This window comes from Protomyctophum parallelum (genome assembly GCF_964188405.1).
Source record: "Protomyctophum parallelum genome assembly, chromosome: 5".
Taxonomy (NCBI): domain Eukaryota; kingdom Metazoa; phylum Chordata; class Actinopteri; order Myctophiformes; family Myctophidae; genus Protomyctophum; species Protomyctophum parallelum.
This window is the reverse complement of record NC_139702.1, coordinates 24,118,952-24,141,184: the sequence shown is the minus strand read 5'-3', so window position 1 is coordinate 24,141,184 and position 22,233 is coordinate 24,118,952. Positions and strand designations below refer to the sequence as shown.

Sequence of the window (22,233 nt, the reverse complement as noted above, 5' to 3'; positions counted from 1 at the left end):
TAATGTTCCAGTTTCCACTGCCAAAAAAACACTATTAAAATTGTTAATCACAATTAGGTGTGTGACAATTAATTGTCAATTTAAATGTGTAATAGTGACAACCCTAGCCACGTTGCCTAGATTTGAAGGCCACTCTGTGCTCTGCCATCTTTCCTCCCTCTTCCACATCCCAGCAACTTGTCGTTTATAGTTGATTTCCCCAGTGATAATTAGTTAACCTCTCCTGTCCAAATACGTCGGTCAGGGGCCCTTGGCGTTCAGGTGCAGATGGTGGCGATCTAGTGTTTTGTCGGCATCCCACGGATGTGGCTGACTGATTCTGGTGCTCCCCTACCGACTGGTTAATTGGATCAGCTTTAATCTTCACACAGTGGGCGCCGGCATGAAGGAAGTGGAGGGCTGCCATGCAGTCAGATAGTTACCAAACATGTCAAAGCGATTAGGGCTGAACCATTTAATTCACCTGCCTCTCTTACGGCGGGAGTCTTGTCTGTTGTCGCGTAGGCAAGGAGAGAATAGCACGGTACACTTCACTGACCACTTACGAAGGGGATCGAGAGAGTAGAGCTGTTAGAGATGAATTGATATACTGTGCAGCAATTGGATATAAACTGCAAACGAAAAGATCCGAAATCTGGTATTTTAATAATAGTGTAAAATCATGTATAAAGTGTGAAAATGGCCAATGTGTTGTTTTTTCCTTATTACTATGGGGAAGTGCTATCGTCAAATCCACCAAGCAACTCAAAACGAGGGTGAATACCAACAGAACAATATTGCAGGGGATTTTTGAAGAACTGTGGGGGAGCTACGCATACATTTAGCAGTGTTGCTCCTTTCACGAATGCCCAATCCTGACAAGCTGTACCTCATTGTAAAAGTGATCAAGCAACGATAAAAATTACATCAAACACAATACCAATTTCCATTATTAACCCAATTTGTGCCCAAGACGTCTCCAGACGTCCTGGGAATTATAGTGTTGGAATAATCGACCGAACCTTTTGTGGGCAGTTTATTTTCATATGCAGAGATTAGCCACATTTCATTTCACACCATATACCATACTGTTGAGTTGAACCATAATTAGGGGTTTGGCTTATATTCTCTTGGGAAATTGAGTATGTCTTTTAATATAACGGTCAAATGTCTCCATGTGTTGGAGCCTGTGGGAGATTTTAGTGGGCTAAGAAATCCCAGAGTATCAACCCAATGCTGTCTCCGTCTTAATCATGTCCTGAGTGGTGCATGGGCCTACATGTGGTTGCCGGGTCACTCCTCCTGGGCTTGACCAGAAGACGACTGACTCGCTCTTGACAGACACAGTTTAATCCTTCCTCACACAGAGACCTCGAGCCCCTCGCCGCAAGACAGCCCCGAGGTCTGAGACACAGCTTTAAGCTATTACCAGAAGAATAGCTCTAAAACCACACAGCCAGTGTTAAGCACAACACAACATGGAGTACTCTGGTCTGTCGCTATGTCTGGAAGGCAAAAGAAACCCATTGCAACCGAACCTACGGGCCGAGATTAACATCATGCGCTGTTTTACATGACGAGTTAACTAAACCTGCCAAAAAAGCATACTCATTACTAGATCTTAGAAGTAAAGACTAACAAGCAAATAAATAATCTTCTGATCTGGAGATCTTTTTGAAAGGTTATTTGTTGTTGTAAATGTCCAAAAGCTTACAGCATAGAATGGTGAACATAAGCAGTGCAGATGTGATTGCTGCATGGGCTGCACACACGGGCTGCACTGGTAACAGTTTTCTGAAAAACCTAGGTTTCTATGTCAGTGGTGCAGGTGCTCAACCTTTTTCATGTCGAGGACCAGCAGAATTACCTGTATTTGGCCGCGGACCCCCATCTGAAAATATGTAGTTCCCCCCCACACACACACAAAGAGATTTGTGTTGAATTTATTTTACAGCCGTACAAGCTGTGAACTAGTATATTTTTCAATAGCCAACGATAAAATCTAAAATGACATTAGATGCTTTCCAGGTTTTAATAGGTGAACTTCATAATACCAATATGCACTTTGATTGGTCCGAGTGTCATTAGATCGACAACCTACCTCAAAACCTAACCTAACCCTGACCGCACACACGGGAGCAGCACATGTTCGACCTCATGTCTGACCGTTGTTACTGCATGTCGGATCTTTGGTGTGTCGGATCTCCATGTGCATCGCCTTTGATTCCATTACTGTTTGTTGTCAGGAAGACATTTGCTCTCCTCTGATACTTGTTTGAGAATGTACCCGGTAACGGTTTCCAGAACAAAATCATCTTCTGCGTTTAATGATTTTCCAAACTCTTGATTATTGATGATGAGCTCCTCCAGTGCAAGCTTTTGGAGCAAACCACACACAACGCACACTGATGATCACAACACTCCCACAGGTCGACGTTGATGGCAGGAACGAGTGGAAGCGGGACATCCAATCCCTGGCTGATTAATGAGCCAGAGGAGACTAGAGCGCTGAGCTTCGGCCAAATCAAACAGCAACAACAACAGATCATTGAAGGTCAGTGCACGCCCGGGACCCCGTAGTAGAACATATGATTTCCTGTTAAATGGCCAGGCTATGATTACGAGACTCTCTTTCACATTTTTGGTTTCTGCAAAACGCCCACCCATCACTTGGGGCCAGACTGGTCTGCAGAAGACACATGATAATTAGGGCAACATTCAAGTTGACGATTAATTGTCACACAAATAATTGTGTTTTTGGCATTGGAAATTGGAACATTATGTATATAGATATTACATTTCTGTTTACCTTTTAGGCTTCATAATAAGGAAGTGGGCAGATATGCAAAAAAAAAAAAGAAATATGCCAAGAAATTACTTGGCATATTTATGAAATTATGAATTTTATATTTAAAAAGATAGCGCAAATAGCTGACCAACAAGCTTACAGTGGTGTGAAATGGTGTGTGTACATAGAAGTGGAGTGTTCTATTCTTGTAGATCAGCTATTTCTGCTTTTTTATGTTTGAAAATGTTATAAATAATTATGTAATAATTGTGACATGCCTCATGATAATGTGAATTTATGCGACCAGATTTACCAGGCTAGGCTCAGTCAGCTTAAGCCTAATTTATAATGAAAATTATGTTTACTATTGACTTACAACGACTTACTAAATTGGTTAGGCTTTAGGCATACAACATGTAACAGCACTGTCCTGTACTACTGTCATGTGTCATCCCTCCTCTCTGCTATCACTCTCCTAGTGTTACCACTTTTAAACCTCTGCTCATGTACTCAAAGCAAATGAAAGCTTCAGTCCCCTGTGTTATGCTGCATTCACATGGGATCAGGCGGTAACAAGACCACTCACCCCGTCCCTGTTTTTCCTCCTGGGATTTTCCCCAGTGAGGGGTGAGAGAGGCTGGACGGCTGTGGAACTTGAAGGACAACTGACGTGCGCTTATAAGAAACAACAAAAATTAAAACCTCTGCGAAAGTGAAAGTGCAACACAAGGATAAAGGAAACATTAAATCTAAAATGTCCAGTTCGCTAATTCACAACAATTACTATTACATTGTTGTTGAAAATTTGAATTTCTCTAACTAAACTTTCACGACAGCAGATAGCCTAAGTATAATATAAGTATAGCATATTACAAGTTATGAATCTTGAACCTAAGGCAACTATTGTAAAGGTAGTTTGCTGTAGTACATAAGGCAGTGTGTTTAATCTGCATACAGGGCTCCCGTCTGCCGCTACCATGGCCGGTTCTGGCTGCAGGCCAGTGTCCCGTTTAACGTCCTGCTCCCGTCCACTAAAATGACTTCTGGTTTGACGTCTGCCATCGGCCTGATCCCATGTGAATGCAGCATTAGATTTAGCCACAACAGGCCTGGGCCGTGGCTCAGCGGTCCAGGCACCTTGGCTGGTAATCCAGTTTGGCAGTGTGCCGCGGGTTTGACTCCCGATCCCGACGGCCTTGCATGCATGTCGCCCCCCCCCCAATCTTTCTCCCCATTTCCTGTCAGCCTACTGTCTATCCCTCTATAAAATATATAATATAAAGGCGAGAGCCCCCCCCCAAAAAAAAAAAAACTGATTTAGCCACACCAAATAGAAATTTCATGCATTCCTACTAGCCATAATAACATGACTATCTGTGTTAACTTTAAAAAGAGAGCACAGTGCACCTCCTCATGACTTATGAGGAGGTTGAATTGACGGTAATGATCCACACACACTAGCACAGGCACAGTGTTTGAGATTGTAATTCACATCTAGCAGATATAAGCCTTCCCCTAGCTTTCTCTGTTTCCTGAATGACTCCCACGTGGCTTGAACACCCAGTCTCTCCAGTTCACCTGACTCCACATGACACTCACATCGCAATGTCTCCATTACGGCTCTGGCTATTGTCAGTCTGCTATGGGGGAGCCCTGTTAAGACAGTGAAACCGAACCACATGGAGGCTTCAGGTCCCCACTGGGAGTTCTGGTGGAGCTTGGTAATGGCGAGTGCATGAACCTGCGGTCATGCCAGATTCCTGTGGTAGAATGTGTGTCAAGCACGGAGACCCTACAGTTCTCTTCTCTTCTCTTCTCTTCCTGTCTCGCGTCTCGTCTCATCTCGTCTCGTCTCGTCTCGTCTTGTCTCGTCTCGTCTCTGTTCTCTCGTCTCTTCTCCTCTCTTCTCATCGTCTCTTCTCTATTTTCTTTTTCTCCCCCTATCATCTGTTTTGGTTGTTAAAATATTTCTCACTGTGTTCCTCTCCATGTTGGCCGAGTGCCGTTGTAATAACAGGAGTAAGGCTGAGTGGGGTAAAGTACTGAATGACTCACATGTGGCACAGTATACACACTGGACCCCAATAGCCTGTCATTCCTGTTGCCCAAATGGTTGCCCCGTGAAATCACAAGTGCAGTAAATTGCTCCCTGAGCCTCCCCTCTGTACAATTGAGTCATTAAAACAGAATTGCCGCGTTGCTTTTTTGTTTTTCCTACCCCACTGCAAGGATTTGAAAAGCATTCTTGAGCTCATACAGTATGTTGATCGCCATTCACTTTTTCTTTTTTGCTGTTTCTACTCGTGTTAATCTTCTCTGACTTTAACCCAATCTCCGCCTCACCACTTCACCCTCTTGCTCCAAATGGTAGCAAATAGCAATTTATCCTATATGTGTTATTTTTCCAGTCCAGGATGCTGGTTTGGACGCGCTCTCAGCGGTCATCAGCCGACAGAAGATGATGGGCCAGGAGATTGGCAACGAGCTGGATGAGCAGAATGGTAAAGTTGTGCGTCTACTGTCTATGGGGTGCATGGATTAGTTCACTAAATTCCAGACACTGCACACTGTGTGAAATCAATCAGACATACAGTACTGGTAATGGAATGATTCAGTCACCTTCAGGCATCCCCCCTGCACACACACACACACACACACACACACACACACACACACACACACACACACACACACACACACACACACACACACTCTCGAACACACAACCACAAGCGACCATGTTCATGGTAGATGACCTCATTGTGAGGTTGCATCCGTGTCTGGCTATCCATAGTTCCTCAGCTGAACTGTGTTACTTGGATCCATGTCCTACTTCTTGCCGAGGGGAAAATGAGCTCTCCGTAATGCTACATAGGGGATTATTATAGCCCTCACTTATCCTGGAATCAGATCTGTTCTGAGCTAATGGTGCTTTTGGAGATGTATATGACCAAAAATATTACCCATAGCCTATAAATAAGTCCATCACGGGCAGAGGCAGAGCAGGCTGGGTAAAGGAGGCACGCAGAAGCTCCAGACTGTGTTTCTCCTCCTCAGACAGGTGGCACCTGAGACCGAGGCCTTTCGGGACGATCATCTGACAGCCAAGGAACAATTAGATCCTTTAATGTATGGCCATCAAAAAGCTTTAGCAGTCAGTAGGTGAGGGCCTAAGTGTGTTACTGCGGTGATACAGTAGAAATATAATCACTGGCTGTGTTTGCTGTGGACATGAAGCACTCTGTGTGTTGTTGCCCTTCTGGGAGTTTCAAGTGTTTCGGGTTCCTCCTCGTGAGAGCGAGAGCGAGAATAGTTTTATCGATGTGCTCACATGCTCCGGTTCCACCAACGACGTGGTTTCAGCCTCTGAATCTTTTTGTAAGTGCACTCACGTACAAATTGCAGCAAATTGAGTCAATTGACCAGACGTTTCCCGATGACCTCCTTCCTGACGGTAATCGATGAAGTAGTAACTGTACGTTAGAGATGTCTTTCCATAGGTTTACTCATATTTACTGCTAGAGCCAACGATTGGAGGGGGTGGAGGAGGTGTTTAAAGACGTAGTGAAATGAAAAATATGTTTTCCATACTTTTGGAGCATATCCATGGTCATCATATCATTATATCAAAAGTCCATAAGAATAAAAAATGTAATTACTTTCTTTGAACAAAAACGTGCTCCGATTTTGATTACAGAACTACTACGTTTTTACATCCCAGGCACTGTATTACTCATTTTAAAGTATCAGCACGCTAAAATATGTATCTGAAAACATTTTAGGTTAGAAATAAGCCACGTAGTAGCAGCACACATGCTTTGCTGGCCACCTGTCTCTCATCTGTAAACAAACTCCACGCGTCGCAGATGTAGCGGAGCTACAGCCCATTAGCCTGAAGGGATGCAACGCTCTGATTGGTTCAGAAACACACAGGCTTCTGTTTCAGACTGAAACATCCAAATAAAATGGATGAAAATACCCCCTCATCCAAGCAGGAGAGGAAACACTTAATTCACCTACTGTACCCCGGCCGTAGGGCTGTCACGTTTACAATACGTTTTTTTATTAGAAGTTAGGCATCAGTATAATAGTGTAATTTCAATCGCATCATACATACAATATTGTTATTTAGATATATATATATATATATATGGAATGACAGCCTTTTATAACATCAAATTAAGATTAAATCAAGATTAAGAAGTTTTTTGGCATTGGACATTGGAACTTTGATATGAATCAAAATACATTTTCAGTTTGCCTTTAAGGCTTCATAATTAAAAGAAATAATGCACAGGGCAGTTATTACAATTTACTTATAAATATACAAAGAAATTCTGACATATTTAATAATTTTATACTAGTCCTTACCCGTTCTGAATATATGAACAGCAAATGATGTTCAGTGTGGGTAATGTGTTATAATAGATCACATTACTGATAGGGGGGAACGGGGAATTGTTTACAGATGGTCTTGGGAAGTTAGGTTGGGCACAAAAGTAGGCTAATTAGTAGGCTACTGTAGTTTCTTTTGCATTGTATACCAATGATAGCTTGGTATTGTGGCTGCTTTGGAGAGGTTATCCTTTAAGATGAATAATCAGTTGGATAAATATGATTTGAAGTGGAACGTGTTCCTCAGTCATGTTGCAGGTCCTTTGGTGTGATCCATGGTCAGGCAATGCCCTTTTGCTTGTTTATTGTATTAATATACATAGTCCTTACCCGTTGGACTATTGCCCCCCATAAATATATTTAATTGCTCTTCATTTTAACTTGTATAATATATTTGTGTCTTTTTTGTGTGAATAAAAACAGCACTATAACATGAAAATATTTGTATAAATGCATGGTAGGGAAATGTTTTCATGGCAAGGACTGTAAAATGTACACTTATTAGCCCACAGGCCCCCATTTGAAAAGTATGAAAGACCCCAGTTTGATATGCAGCACTGAAAGTATGGGTTGTCGCACAGGTATTCCCAAATGTACATTGTGGGTAATGTGATGTAATAGATCATATTATTGATATATGTATTTTGAGGAAGAATTGCTTTAATATAGACTTGTTCACTGGAAATGGAAAAACAGTACATCATAGTCATACATAGTAGTGTAGTAATTGCATTTATGTATGTATATACCTGTTGCGTTAGTGGTGGACTGGTTGTTGTTGGCACGGGCAGCAGCGCGAGTGAGACGCTTACGCTTTGTATCGCAGCTCCCAGAAAGTGAAAGTGATGGTCGTTTTCTTCGTGGCATGTTGTTTGTTGTATGTAGTAATTGTGTCGATGCGTAGGCTACTGTTACTAAGGTGGAGTGTTCGTTGGTCCGAGTTGTTTTCCTCGTGTGGGTCTGATGCCAGCCTGGGGGCGGTGTGAAAAAGGGGAAGTGCGTTGGAGAATGCAAGGGGAATGTTGCACTGGAAACTGTGTCCCAGTATTAATCTGTGTCCGTCCCAACATACATTTCACTGGTGACACTGGTGACACGTGATTTGCGGGGAGATGAGTTGTTCAGTACCCCGGCTCCGTTAAGACCTCCATATAATTATGGTCCATGCCTGTGTGAAAACTGGGAGTGATTGGTGAAGGCAGTGAGGAGATACGGCGTTGTTTCTGACATTCATTCATTGTTAGAATTATATTATGATGATGATGATAGTATGATAGTATGATGATGATAGTAAAAATAGCATGTCCTTTGTGGCCCGTAGCACAAAGGACATGATTTACAGTGAGACACACATACCAAATAGGCAAATACTCCGGCCTCTATGACACTTAGATAGTTATTGTACTGATTTCACTGTGAACAATGATACATTTTCTTTGCATTGCAGCACTGATTGTACTGGTTGCATGTTGTTTGAATAGTGTTACGATTACAATGCTTGGCGATTAATTGTCACAAATAACTGCGATTAAAGATTTAATTGTGTTTTTGCTTTTGGCATTGAGCATTGGAACATATGAATGTTTAGCTTTTAGGCTTTTTGGACAGATACAACAAATAACTTATTCTATTAACTTTATACTTCATATGAATACTGGAAATAGCAGATCTACAAGCTGAAAACGCGTCACGTTGTTATAGAAAATTGAAAATTAAGCATAAGCATCACAATCTTTCCAAACGTCATAGCCCACACACACAGGCCAAATGTCACCATACATACTCCGCAGCAGGTGGCCTGTCTGGGAGCCGCTTCGTTGTTTTTCTGCTTCGTTGCTTTGCCTGTCTGAGGTGCACCTCTAAACCACAATCCTACTGCCAGGGTAATTAGTGGGCTTTTGGGCTAAGTGCTGCTTTCTTTCTCCTCACAGCCAGCCAGAGAGAAACAACGTGATGACATGATTAGTGTTTCCCCTTGAAACGACTCAGACTCTGTCTGTCCAGGCCGGGGAAGTATCGTAAGTCGATTGGAGGACACAGGTGTTACTCAATCCCAGTGGTGATTGTTGTTGGGCATCGTACAGTCAGTTGTCTTGTTCTGTGATTGGGTGAGATTGAATAGATTTACTTTTGATTCACTTCTGTTGGAAAGAAATAACAAGAAAGGCTAAAAACATTAATTTACTACTACTCCCTTGACGAAATTGATTGTCCACCTGGAGCTGTCTCAGACGCCAGTCACTTACTTCAATGCCAGTTGCCATTCCCCCTAAGTACATTTACTTAATAATAATAATAATAAAGCTTTATTTGTATAGCACCTTTTAAGAACAAGTCACAAAGTGCTTTTACAGAGAAACATATTAAAAACATAGCAAGGAGAACACACAATAGAATAAAATACATGACAATAACAACAAGAAATCACAAATCACATTGAATGGGGTTGAATGCAGCTTTGTAGAAGTGAGTTTTAAGGAGTGATTTAAAACGGGGCGCAGACTCGGCAAGCCTGATCTCTAGGGGCAAGGCATTCCAGAGAGTCGGTGCGCGGATGGCGAATAGTTACAAGATGCTGTACAGCACGCGGATAAGTGCTGTACTTAAGTACAATTTTGAGATATTTGTGCTTTACTTGAGTATTTCCGTTTTCCAATACTTTTACCTCTACTCCACTACATCTCATAAGCAAAAATTGTACTTTTACTCCACTACAATTATTTGAAAACTTTAGTTACTAATTACTATTGTAGATTTTGATTGTTATTACAAAACATATATTAACCACTTCAGCTTTATACATTTTAGACCATTTAAAAATAGCTGATCTACATGCTCACAATGCGTTGTGATGCATTTTGAGCTTGTAGAATGTAGATCTGTTATTTACATGAAATGGGACATTTCTGAATAATGAGCACTTTTACTTTTGGTACTCTTAAGTACATTTTGAATTCCGAACTTTTACTTACAGTAGAGTACAGTATTTCTATATTGATATTGATACTTTTACATACAGTAAGTAAAACATGTGAGTACCACTGCCGCTATGTTGTGTGAAATTGTAATATCCTTCGATGTCTTCTCTGGACAGACGTTCCCAAACGAATCCAGAGCTTGTATAATCAAAGAAATTACCAGAGAAAAAAGAGCTTCCTTTATGCTCGGAAGGATTGCAGGGCGTTAGGCTGATTTTGGCTACTGCTGTGGTCAGAGAGAGAGATTGTTTTAGCCTGCTCTCCTCTTACCTTATTGAACTAGAAACGGATCACTGCTTTAATGCTTGCAATAGCGTGTTTTTCTTGTCTTTTTTTCAGTACTTGGCGTCAGTGTTTCCAATAATATGAACCTGAAGGGGTGGGCGCTGAAACTGAGAATCACACCGATTTCCTCTGTGAGCAAGGGTGCAAGAAAGCAAACGGGGGGTGGATAAGCTTCGATCAAAAGTGCTTCACGCCATTCCTGCGTCTACTCCCAGAAGTACACTTTACTGTATGTGTTTTGAAGGGAACTATCTTTTCCTGTAAAGCGCCCCAAATCCTTATATCCCCATCCCCAGTGTGTGTTGACTGTGTTCTAATTGGCTCCATCTGTTGAAACCGAAACCGCGAGGTCTTCACACTCATGCGGTTCCACCTGCGCCACTTGGTATGAAGCGGAGATGGTATCACAATACGTCGTACATAATCGTATCATTTTATTGCTGTACGGACTTGCGTTGCATGAGTTTCACGTACTGTAAAGTGCCCCCCCCCGGGGGCTCTGCTGAGAGGTGATGAAGAGAGTGGAAGTATAGGTAGGGGGGGTTTCCTCTACAAGGCCCAGCCCCTTCACTGCCTCTGTCGGATCTCTCTGCAAATTTACAGCTAGGCTTCAAGTTCACAAGGCCCACTGACACCCAGCAGTGATTCACAAGGTGTCCAGGGCTCTGGCCTTGCACAACTCCTCCTGTCCCTCCCTCGACCTCCCCACCATTCCCCTCTTTCTTTCCTCTCTCTGTCTCTCCTGCATCCCTGCACTCTTTGAGTTATGTGTGGGAGAGACCTGGGATCCCTAAAGTGTTTTGTTGGGGTGGAAGAAATGGGGATATATCACACACAGAGAGGTAGATTCTGGAACTCCTTGCAGACTAATAATTGGGGTTGATTGTGGGGTTTTCCCCCGTACCATGTGTGATGCAGGGGAGCTGAGGGGACTCTAGCTTGCTAGAAAGAAAGTTTACTTACTTTGTGGGGTCACTGCATTTGGGGCAAGTCTATGGGGTTTGTTTAGAGCACTTATGACATAAACGTTTGCCAGCCCAAGTCTACGGACTTTAATGTTTGTTTAGGGCACTAAATTACGGCGTGAGACGTCATGTGGCTGATATAATACATATTGTAACAAATTTTGTTTCATACAAGAAACAAGCTGAAGGATCAAGGAAAGAAACAGTACAACTGTAACCAATGTGAGAAAAAGCTTCACAAGAAACGGTGAACTGAAACGGCACCGGAGAATTCATAGAATAGAGAAAGTAGTCAGTCAGATTTTTGGCTGCCACCTCGTCATGTAGCAGCCAAGTCTATGGAACCCCCCCCCCCCTCCACGTGTGACATACAAAAGCACAAAAAAATAAAATAATTTAAACTTAACTTAACTTCACACAAGTGTGATTTTATTTTTTTCAAGATGTGTCACCCTGAGGACTCGGCCCTTAGTTGTACGTCCCTGGATGTCAGGAACAGCTTAGGTTATTGATGTAGAGTTCTAAATACTTGTTCAGTAAAAAAGTGTTCAGTAGGAGTAAAGGGCAAACTATTTGTAAAGTACAGTTCGTCTTCATAGGAGACACCGACGCTCACTGGAATATTTTTCCTACAGTGTCATACTTAAATTACTGGGTTATTGCTTGCGACAGCTTTGTAGGTGATGCATTTCTTTCTTGTATTAAATGACAAAATAGACAATGTAAAAATGTAACGGGATAGTTTAATGCTTTTTGGAGAGCCAGGGAAAATAAGTTGTAAATTAGGAGAAAGTCGTGACTCCTTGTTGATCCCGACAACTTCCCATTGTAATCAGAACTGCAGAATCACTCCCAATCTTCCGCTGTAGTCTGAAAACCCAGCTCTTCAGACTCCACCCTGCAGTCTGAAGCACTTGCCTTAGCACTTGCCCTAGCCTTGACGACCTTGCAGGTGTATACATAGGTTAAATTTCAGGATACATTTTATGTAGACATTGCTTTCTATAGTGTAAACTTATAGTTTCATTGTACAGATGAGATTTTCTACTGTTAGACAGATGTTGGGTTCTTCGCTTATTTCTGATCCTTGATGACTGGAGGAAGGAAGGCACTGGAGCAACTCAGACAGTTTAAGCCCTTATTTTATTATCGGGGTGCAAGTAAAAAAGAGACAACGTTTCGATGTATCAGTCACATCTTCGTCAGGTCATGATGACTATTTGTATGTATTTGATGTATTTCCATGTTGTTCTTGCTTACTGCAAGTCATTCTGGATTAAGAGTGTCTGCTAAATGCCTAAATTGTCTTAAGTTGTTATCGCCCCGTAACCTTGGCATCGGAGTGTCTTGATGTCTTCCCGTATTTTAGGGTTCCGTTTCCCCCTGATAACTGTACAGTAGCAGTGTTTTCCTATAAATAGATTAAGCCCTTTGTAGTCTGGCCGCTCAGGCCTAGTTTATGACCCTTAGCGTCAGGGGAGGTTGTAGTCATTTCCTTTTCGGGTAACGATTCCCTCTGGGGTCACCTGGGAGGATAACCCCTCATAGAAAAGTTACAGGTGAACCCAAAGCCCCTGGCAGCAGTCTCCTCTGTCGAAATGTTGACCCAAGTGGATTGTAATGACGAAATGAGCGACTGGGCTGGCGACTTCGGGTCTCAATTGCGTTTTCTAGTATTAATCCATTGTAAACAGTAGAGTTTTTTCCACTTCATCTTGCCAGTCACCATACAGAGAAAAAGTCAATCACAGTTGTCCGGCTGTGAGGATTATTTATGAGGTGTGCTATCGTCGGGGTTGTTCATATTTCTACTATGATGTAGCCAAACATCAGCCTTATTTTCATTTCCAAACTCAATGTAGCAGAAAATGGCCCAGCACGTACTAACTAAAAGGGCTTACGTCAACAAAAGTGGAGTTTCTTTTTCAACTTAGATCAACATTGTTTGACTTTATTAGTGTTGATATTTCTCAGATTGTGGCCTGGAACAATGACATCAGCCCGTGTCAGTGGCTTGTGGTTATAAGTGACAGACGGAGGCAGGCATGGCTTGTTAAAATGGAGTCTTTTTATGGGGACAAGGATTTGAACTTTAATTGCCTTCAGTTGCATACATTCTGTGTTGTGTTTTCACTTTTCATGTGTATTCAATTCATTGGTATGTCTAGCTAAGATTAGAGGTCATACAGTATGTATAATTCTGAGTGCACAGCACGCAAGCACACACACACACACACACACACACACTCTCTCAAGTGAACTTGATTCATGAAAGACACCGCCGATGCCGCGTCGAACGTTGTGAAGTTCGCTTGGCCGACTCTGCTCTGTTCGAGTTGCAAACCGATGGGCACAGAATAGTAAATGATGTTCTGGCGAGAGCGTTTGCCCCGACTGCCACTCAAAGTGGCTACTGGCCAATCACAGTGCGTAAACATGAAGGCTATTCTGCACTTGCTGTGCTGCCACGTGAATCACATGACCGCAGAAAAAACCCACTGAGCTACAGGGCTGGGAAGATGGTTACGCAAAGCATTCCAATGACATGAGTCATTAAATCATGCATGCAGGCTGACGGCTGTGGTTTGGGACAGTATTGATCTTATCACACCAAATTGTTTTTGGCAGTAGACCCACGTGCACCTTTTGAGACCAACCATGGGCAGATCGTGGCGACGCATAATATTCTATGGTTTTTCAAAGGTTTGTGAAAGACTCCTGAAGAATTCCTGGCAGTTGTTGGACAGACAATGTTTTATTATTGTCGGGGAATGAATTCACAACCTATCTACGACTACAAGGTCAATATGTTGCGAGTTTGTAGACCGATACTCTCAAGACAGACTCAGTTTAGCAGCTGAATTCAGACAGATTCAGATTCAGACTTGTGTGAAGTGAGGGGCATTATGGTTATGTTGTCCTCCCCTCAGAAATCGATACAACGCACAGGCGTACAAGAGTTTGTGACAGAACCTGCGATGGCAGGCCAGGCATGTACTAGTAGTGGAAGATGGATGGATGGATGGGTGGAGGGAGGGAGGGAGGCCTGCTGCATGGCTGTCTGGGGGACATCTGGATGTGATCCTGGACTGTGCTAAAAGAAGCAGACAAGCTGCAGATGATCATCTGGCCATAGGGCCAGGCGGCTGTCCTGGGTGACTGTCTCCATTAGACACCCACTGTTTGTGGTATGTGTGTATGTGCTTGGGGGGTGGGGTGGGCGGGTCACACAGACAAACAGAACGAAAGAAAGAACGGAAGAAATTGAAGTATGATAAAATAGAGAACTCAAATTCCTCCAATCTCTCACACATTCCAAAGTGAATATATAACGATATTAGGGATGCACCGAAAGGGAAATTCTTGGCCGAAACCGAATACCGAATATAGGAAACAGTTGGCCGAAAACCGAATACCGAATAGCCGAATACATCTTCGTTGTAAAGCTACCTGATTATGGCAAAAGTCATGATTATGGATTTTCATAATCGATTCATTGGGAGATTATTTAAACGATTAATCGATTAATCGGATTATGGCACCTTTTTGCAATTACCTTTAATGTTTTAACTAATAAAAATGAATACTCCTTCAAAATTAATATTTTACCCCCTTTTTTATACAATTTGATTTCATTGCCATTCCTTGTACTTGTAATGATACTGTAATCTGTAATGTTGACCGTGTATAGCTGACTGTCTTTCTTTCCATTTCTATCTCTGGCCCAATTTATTTAGCAGCCATATTAGGATGTTCTCTAGGCTCTAGTCTAGTATCACATTATATTGCCAAAGTTAAACAGCACTGAACAACTGATCATTGTTAAGCAAAACGTTCACGGACATTCTGCTTTTTGCCCTATGCCCACTTCAATGCGCTGCTGAGATTACAGTCACAGGTGGAACAAATTTGAGGAGCTAACGAGCAAGCTACTGCTAGTGTTCGTCGTAGCCTGCCTGCAAGCTCACAGATTCAGACATTGGGGAGCATTTTTGGTCATACGACAAAAGAATAGACAGTGGCGGTGCTCACAAATACCATGTTTTGGGACCTGTTTTGGCATTTTGCAACCTGTTGATGAGCTCGCAGTTTTCGCGGAGCGCAGCCACAGAGCAACTTGTGTGTGTGTGTGTGTGTGTGGGAGAGGAGACTGAACTGGGAGACGGAGAGAGAGAGGGGTAGATGCGGAGCGCTCTGGTTACGTTCAAGACAATCGCGTGTTGTGTTTATACCGACCCGGTGTTTTGACTATTCAGTGATATATTTCGGCCTATTTGAGCCGAAACCGAATAGGCCGAAAATACATTTTTAGCCATTTTCGGCCGAATATTTTCGGTGGCCGAATTTTCGGTGCATCCTTACGATATCGTTATATACACCAACTCTGTCATTCACCAACACTGACTGAAAACTGAAAATCACGCTTTTGTTTACTAGCAACACAAGTCGTATGGAAAAGTATTCAGGTTTAGTTTTGTTGATGAACTTGATGAGACATTCCTTAATTGCAGTCTACAGCAGCAGAGACAGATTCAGCGACTCTTTGCGTCACCCGCCCTATAAAAAAGACAGAAGCTACTCAACACCCTTTCCTTCTCTCGCCTTCAAAACCAGACCCCAAAGGGGTTTAGACAAATCATCAGCCATCTGATACTGTATGCTGTCAGCCTTGCTGCTGCTATCATTTGTCCCATTTCATTGCTGTCAGACATGTCACCAGCAAACTCTGCACTGTTAATTGTTTGGATAATAGTGTTGAAGCCATATGTTGTGCTATATAGATGAGCAATAACTGGGTGAGTTCACAGAGAAGATTGTGCGCACATCTTAAGAAAACATTAAGTGGAAGGAAGGAACATCCGCACTTTTGTTTTTAGATTGCTCCATAGACTTACTTTATTTTATTGGCAAAAAGCTGCAGTGTTTCGACCGTTAGGTCTTCATCAGGCAAAATAAGTAAGTCTACGGAGCTCTAGAAAGTGTGCGGGTGTTCCTTCCTTCTCCTCCAATAACTGGGTGAAGCATAGTTTCAAACATAAATAGCCAAACCAAAATGTTTGGGATCTCCAAGGACAGGATTATTTTATCCACAGTGCACTGTAGCAGCTAGAGCTAGACCATTTGTGTTGCTCGGCCAATAAAGCCAAACATTATATTTTGTTTTGAAATCAAGTCTGATTTATACTACCGGTAGTTATCCAAAAGCTTGCGATGCGACATGTTGTGAGCTTATATGGCATTTATTTCTGACACACCCACGAGCAACGAGGTATAACATGGCTTCCAGTTTACCCCCTCCACATACTTGAGCACTTTCATGGTGAAGTAAACCGAAACCATTTAAGACCCAAGCACGTTGAAGTATATTATCATTATTATTGAATTACATAGACCACATTCCTGTCACGTGTTTTCAAAATGGCGTGCTTTTAATCTGTCATCTCGTGTAATATTCGGCAGCAAATTACCAGGTTTTACATAAACATACCACCATCATCGACGTGCCAAAATCTGACACTGCCTGCTTCGGGGCTGATGACAAGTTTGGCGCCGAAGCAACATGTGGTTTTATAAGAAGACAATCATAATCATTCCCTTTTCCCCCATATTTGTCTCGACAATACCCTCCAAAGCAGTGATTCTTTCCTATTTAACCTATTTAATATCAATGACCCCAGTTTGATATCCCAAGGATAAGGCTACGGATGTCCATTTGAAAAGAAATAATTTGAACTCTGGGACCCCAATGTACACTGTAAATCCTCCCTGTTATTTTAAACGGTAAGTGTATGGGTCCTTTTAGTTCCATTTGTACACTCTAGGAGTTACAGACTGGTTCAGGCATCCATGGGGTTCCCCTGGAAAGTAGGGCTGTCACCATTACACATTTAAGTTAGCCGAGTATCTCGGCAACATTGAAAATGAGGCGCCTGCCCATCAACTGTATACTGTACTGTTGAAATAAAGTGTATGATGAAGTTGACGGTTAACTGTGATTAACGATTTAATTGTGTTTTTGGCATTGGAAATTGGAATAGAAATTACATTTCCGTTTTGCCTTTTAGGCTTCGTAATAAAAAAGTGCACGGGGTATATACCAAGAAATTACTGTCATTTATTATACATTTTATACTTAAAAGAATATCTGAAATACCAGTAGTTGATCTACAAGCTTACAAGGCGTACCAAAGTTACGCATTGTAAGCTTGTAGATCAGCTATTTCAGATTTTTTTTTATGTATGAAAGGTTTCCACCACGGACACAATTATGACAATAATTACGATTGCCTCAAATAATTGCGATTAGACGATTATGTAATTACTGTGACAACATTACTGAAACCTCCTCAAGGACCCCTGGGGGGTCCCTGCCGGACCCCCTGTTGAGAAGCAGTGCAGTAAAGAATGGGACCTCAGTGAAGTGAGGTGTTATAAAGTCATCATCTGCTGCTGAAGCTCGCTCTCTCTTCACCGTGTCCACAGTTTGCGTCGCGATACATCAAATCGCTCTTCCTGGCATCTGGGAATTCCTGCCGCTGGCCTTTTAATGTGGGGGTCTTTCCTGCTAACAACTGTCACCAGCGCACATTCGTTCCAGATGGATCGAGGTGAATCAAAGCCACGGTTTGCCAGGCCAGACTGCAGCCTGGAAAGCAGAGAAATACCTCCTACGGTGCTTTTTATAGCATCCATAAAATGAAACGTATCAACGCCGGACTACATTTGAAAGTGTATTGTACAGGGATTATTCTCCATAAGGATGAGGAACATGTGCCGCCCTCAAATTATAACAGTATTTAGACTTACTATATGAAAAAGAAAAAAACGTAATCATGCGGAACTTGAGCTCCGCATGGGAACAGCGTGGCTCCAACGTGATCACCGTCTATGTACAGTGGGTTCTCAATCTGTGGCCACCAGGGGGTCCCCACATGATATTTTCCCTAGATGACAGTGAAGTGACAATTTAAGGACTTAAGGAAGAAAAGAAAGACACTGCATCAAAGTTAATCAAGAAAAACTATACTATAAAATCTGGTCAAACATTGGCTAAATTGACAATTATTAGACATTTTGAAAGACGATCTAAAAGCTCACAATGCCTTGCAGCACGAGGTGTTGTGATCTTGTAGATATAATTTCACAACATTCATCTGTGGAACCGCCGGCTTTGATTGGTCCAGCTCCAGACCGGACCCACAGAAACCCTCTTCTAGACCAGTGTTTCTCAACCTTTTCAGGCAATGACCCCCCAAAATGGTCATATTTGAACTGGGGACCCCCACCCACTATGACAAGCACTTGGAATGTAGGAGTTGAGGCATTACATTTTGTTTAACTCAGTTCCACAGATTAATAATCTACAAACTAACAAAGCCCCGCAACGTGAGGCGTTGTGAGCTTGTAGATCGGCTATTTTCACAATATTGCTTTTCATTATTTTTGATGCAGTAATGGTATTTTTTCTTTCCTTTCTTCCTTCTTTTAAGGCTTTAGAAAGGTCTTAAAATACCTTAAATTGTCACTTCACTCTCCTCTGGGGGACCTCCCCAAAATCAGGTGGCGACATCCCTGGGGGTCACGACCCACAGGTTGAGAACCACGGTTCTAGGTGGCTTGGCTCTGAGGAACCACACCGTTTCTATTTAACGTTATGATAAATACACTGGAAATTAGCGGATCAGTTTTTTCACAGCTGCTCTGCTCCCAATCCCATCCTTTGCGTGGCCATATCCACCTATCCACTTCAATCTGAATGGGGGAGCGTGGAAACACCACCACCCCACTCAGGGCCAGTGTATCTGTACCGTAATGCCATGGCTCCTAGGGGTCAGGAGGTCTAGCCCATTTTGACCTGAGATCAGATTCTAAAAAAGTTTTCTACATCCTGACAGTTTTCTGAAAAAGCTATGTTTCTATGTCAGTCGTTCTTCGACTTAAAAAAAATAGCAGACCTACAAGCTCGTAGCGCGCCACACATTTCTTGTGTACACTGGCAGTAGGCCGAGGAAGTAAATCCACAACTATTTTCTGTTAATGCGAATCATTTCTTACCGTTTAGAATTTGAATTTTATACCAGAAGACAGTTGATGTTGATTGGACAGAAACATTGCCCTAATATGGAGATGACTGACCTCTCAGTGCTACTGGCATCATAGTACTGACCACACGATAGCTCAGATCCATATTAGAGCCGTTGTTAATGTTAATGTTGTAAGAGTCCTGTTAATGTAGTTTTTTTTATTGGATGGTGAAAAACCTTTTGAAAAGATAAAATAAAAAATAAAATAGTTTTACAAAAAAGGATTCAGGCACTTGCTCAGTGTGCAGGCCCCTTAAGTAGAGACTGTCAAAGCTGTGTGTCTAGGACAATTTGTGTAGTCCGACAATTGGGCAAAAACAAATCCATGGCAGCCCAAATTTAGCAGATCTGAGAAGCATTACGCCAGCAATGACTCCACCACAAAGTAGGCTTAATATTTCTAACATATGGGGGAGATGTTAATCATTGCCAGGTATGACCACTTTCTCTCCCTTGTCACTGAATAACAGAGATTGTGATGGGGAATGACCCAGTGGCTCTCGGCCAGCAGAGCCACATGAGGAAACGTTTAGACAATCACTTTTGTATGTGGCTTTTTTTTCTGTTCTTTTTTCAAACAATCCACCACAGGCACAGCGTCCATAGGGACTCGAATTCTCAATATCTTTTACATTTACATCAGCTACAAGTTACAGTGCCACTACATGGCCATGAAGAACTTCCTGGGCCTGGAACCCAATGAAAGGCACACGGATTCAGTCTGGAACCCAATGAAAGGCACACGGATTCAGTCTGGAACCCAATGAAAGGCACACGGATTCAGTCTGGAACCCAATGAAATGCACACGGATTCAGTCTGGAACCCAATGAAAGGCACACGGATTCAGTCTGGAACCCAATGAAAGGCACACGGATTCAGTCTGGAACCCAATGAAAGGGACACAGATTCTAACTACCGTAATTTCCGGACTATAAGCCGCACCTGAATATATGCCGCACCAGCTAAATTTAGGGAAAAAACCAAATGTGTACATATACAAGCCGCACTGGACTATAAGCCGCATAGAGGCCATAGCCGGCCATAGAGATAGATTTATTTAGGTCCCTTAGTGGCCATTATGCCATCCATAGATTAGCCGCACCGTTGTATAGGCCGCAGGGCTGAAAGCATGGGGGAAAAGTAGCGGCTTATAGTCCGGAAATTACGGTACTAACTAAAGTAGTTTCAAATAATTGTAGTGGAGTAAAAAGTACAATATTTGCCACTGAGATGTAGTGGAGTAGGAGTAAAAGTGCTGAAAATTGGAAATACCGAAGTAAAGTAAAAAATACCTCAAAATTGTACTTAAGTACAGTACTTGAGTACATGCACAGTACTTAGCTACTTTACGCCACTGCTCAACAGGTTGTATTAAGATGGAGATGGAAACAACCTCTGCTTTGTAGGGGTGCAGACTGCAGAGCCACAGGGTGAAACTTAAAGGGGGTGTGTGATTGATGAAGCCACCTTCCTGCGCTTGTCTTTAGAGTGTCACTATGCTAATTTAACTTGTGTCTGAACTGGATCATTCATCCCACGGTGGGTCAGCTGTGACTAGCGTCACTATGCTAATTGTCCTTGTTGTGGTGTCTGAACCTGATCATTCATCCCACGGTGGGTCAGCTGTGACTAGCGTCACTATGCTAATTGTCCTTGTTGTGGTGTCTGAACCTGATCATTCATCACACGGTCGGCGGGTCAGCTGTGTGACCCATGTTGTCCTGCACCGCCATGACTCTGGCAGTGTGACAGTCACAGCATGAATAAGACAAACAAACAATCCATAGACTGCCACATGACATCACGGGGCGAACACACAAAGCCAGACATTGACAAAAAATACACTCCTGTGACGTGAGGGTGCTTTTTATCACAAGGATATCATGATAGGGGTGGGGGGGGGGTTGACATACACGTATTTAACGTTTATTTTTCCATTAGCCTCGATACCCAGGCTTTCATTTCGTCTGCGCGAAAGATGAAAGCCTGGAAAAATCCGTGGGCTGAACCAGTCTAAAAGTGGGAGTCAACCCTTCCGGGTGGGCGTCGCTCTAAATGATGTGACGTAGCGCTGCACTAGGGGGGAGAGGAGGGGCCGGGGGTGACGGACAGATCGATGAGATCCAATCAGGGTGCGCGCATTTCTGAGGCGCGACCCGCCCCTCTAGACGAGAAATGTCTCTGTTTGGGTCAGGCTATTTTTCCATTGACTTGTCTTCCGTTTCCATGCCAGCGTCTTAAAGCGGTATTTGTCTTCAGAAGCATTAATATTGTCTTCAGAAGCATTAATATTGTCTTCAGAAGCATTAATATTGTAACTTCGACACAGCATAACTTCAGAAATGATCCCAGAACGCCGGCGTTCTGTTAAGTTACCGTGCCACAAACAGGAATTGGAGTCCTTTGTTTACTTCTTCCCATTGGCTACGACCGATCACATGACACGCGTCAATGCTGTGCAGAGTATATATATATATATATTTTACATACGGTATATTCATTTTATTTTATTTTTTTATGTGAGGGCCACAAATTATTTTATAGATTGTTTAAGCTAGATGGGCGGGCCGCAGAGCGACTAGAACCTCTATACATTTGAAAACTTAAATGTGACATTCTGCACAAATTGTACTTTTACCTTTGGTACTGTAAGTACATTTTGAAGCCAATACCTTTGTACTACGGACATTTACTTGTAATAACAGCGTATTTCTATATTGCAGTATTGATGCTTTTACTAGAGTAAAATCTTTTACTA

At 42.5% G+C, this 22,233-nt stretch overlaps 1 protein-coding gene across 2 annotated transcripts in view; it reads left to right on the top strand.

Annotated features, from left to right (window-relative positions):
* stx8 (syntaxin 8) overlaps positions 1 to 22,233 on the top strand; it is a 76,450-nt gene that overhangs the window by 8,142 nt on the left and 46,075 nt on the right. Inside the window, exons 5-6 of one of the 2 annotated variants that reach the window (XM_083765666.1) lie at positions 2,409 to 2,533; positions 5,176 to 5,268. In XM_083765666.1, coding sequence (XP_083621792.1) covers positions 2,409 to 2,533; positions 5,176 to 5,268 — 218 coding nt within the window. Of the gene's footprint in view, positions 1 to 2,408; positions 2,534 to 5,175; positions 5,277 to 22,233 lie in introns of both variants that reach the window. The other variant, XM_083765667.1, reaches the window with a different exon arrangement.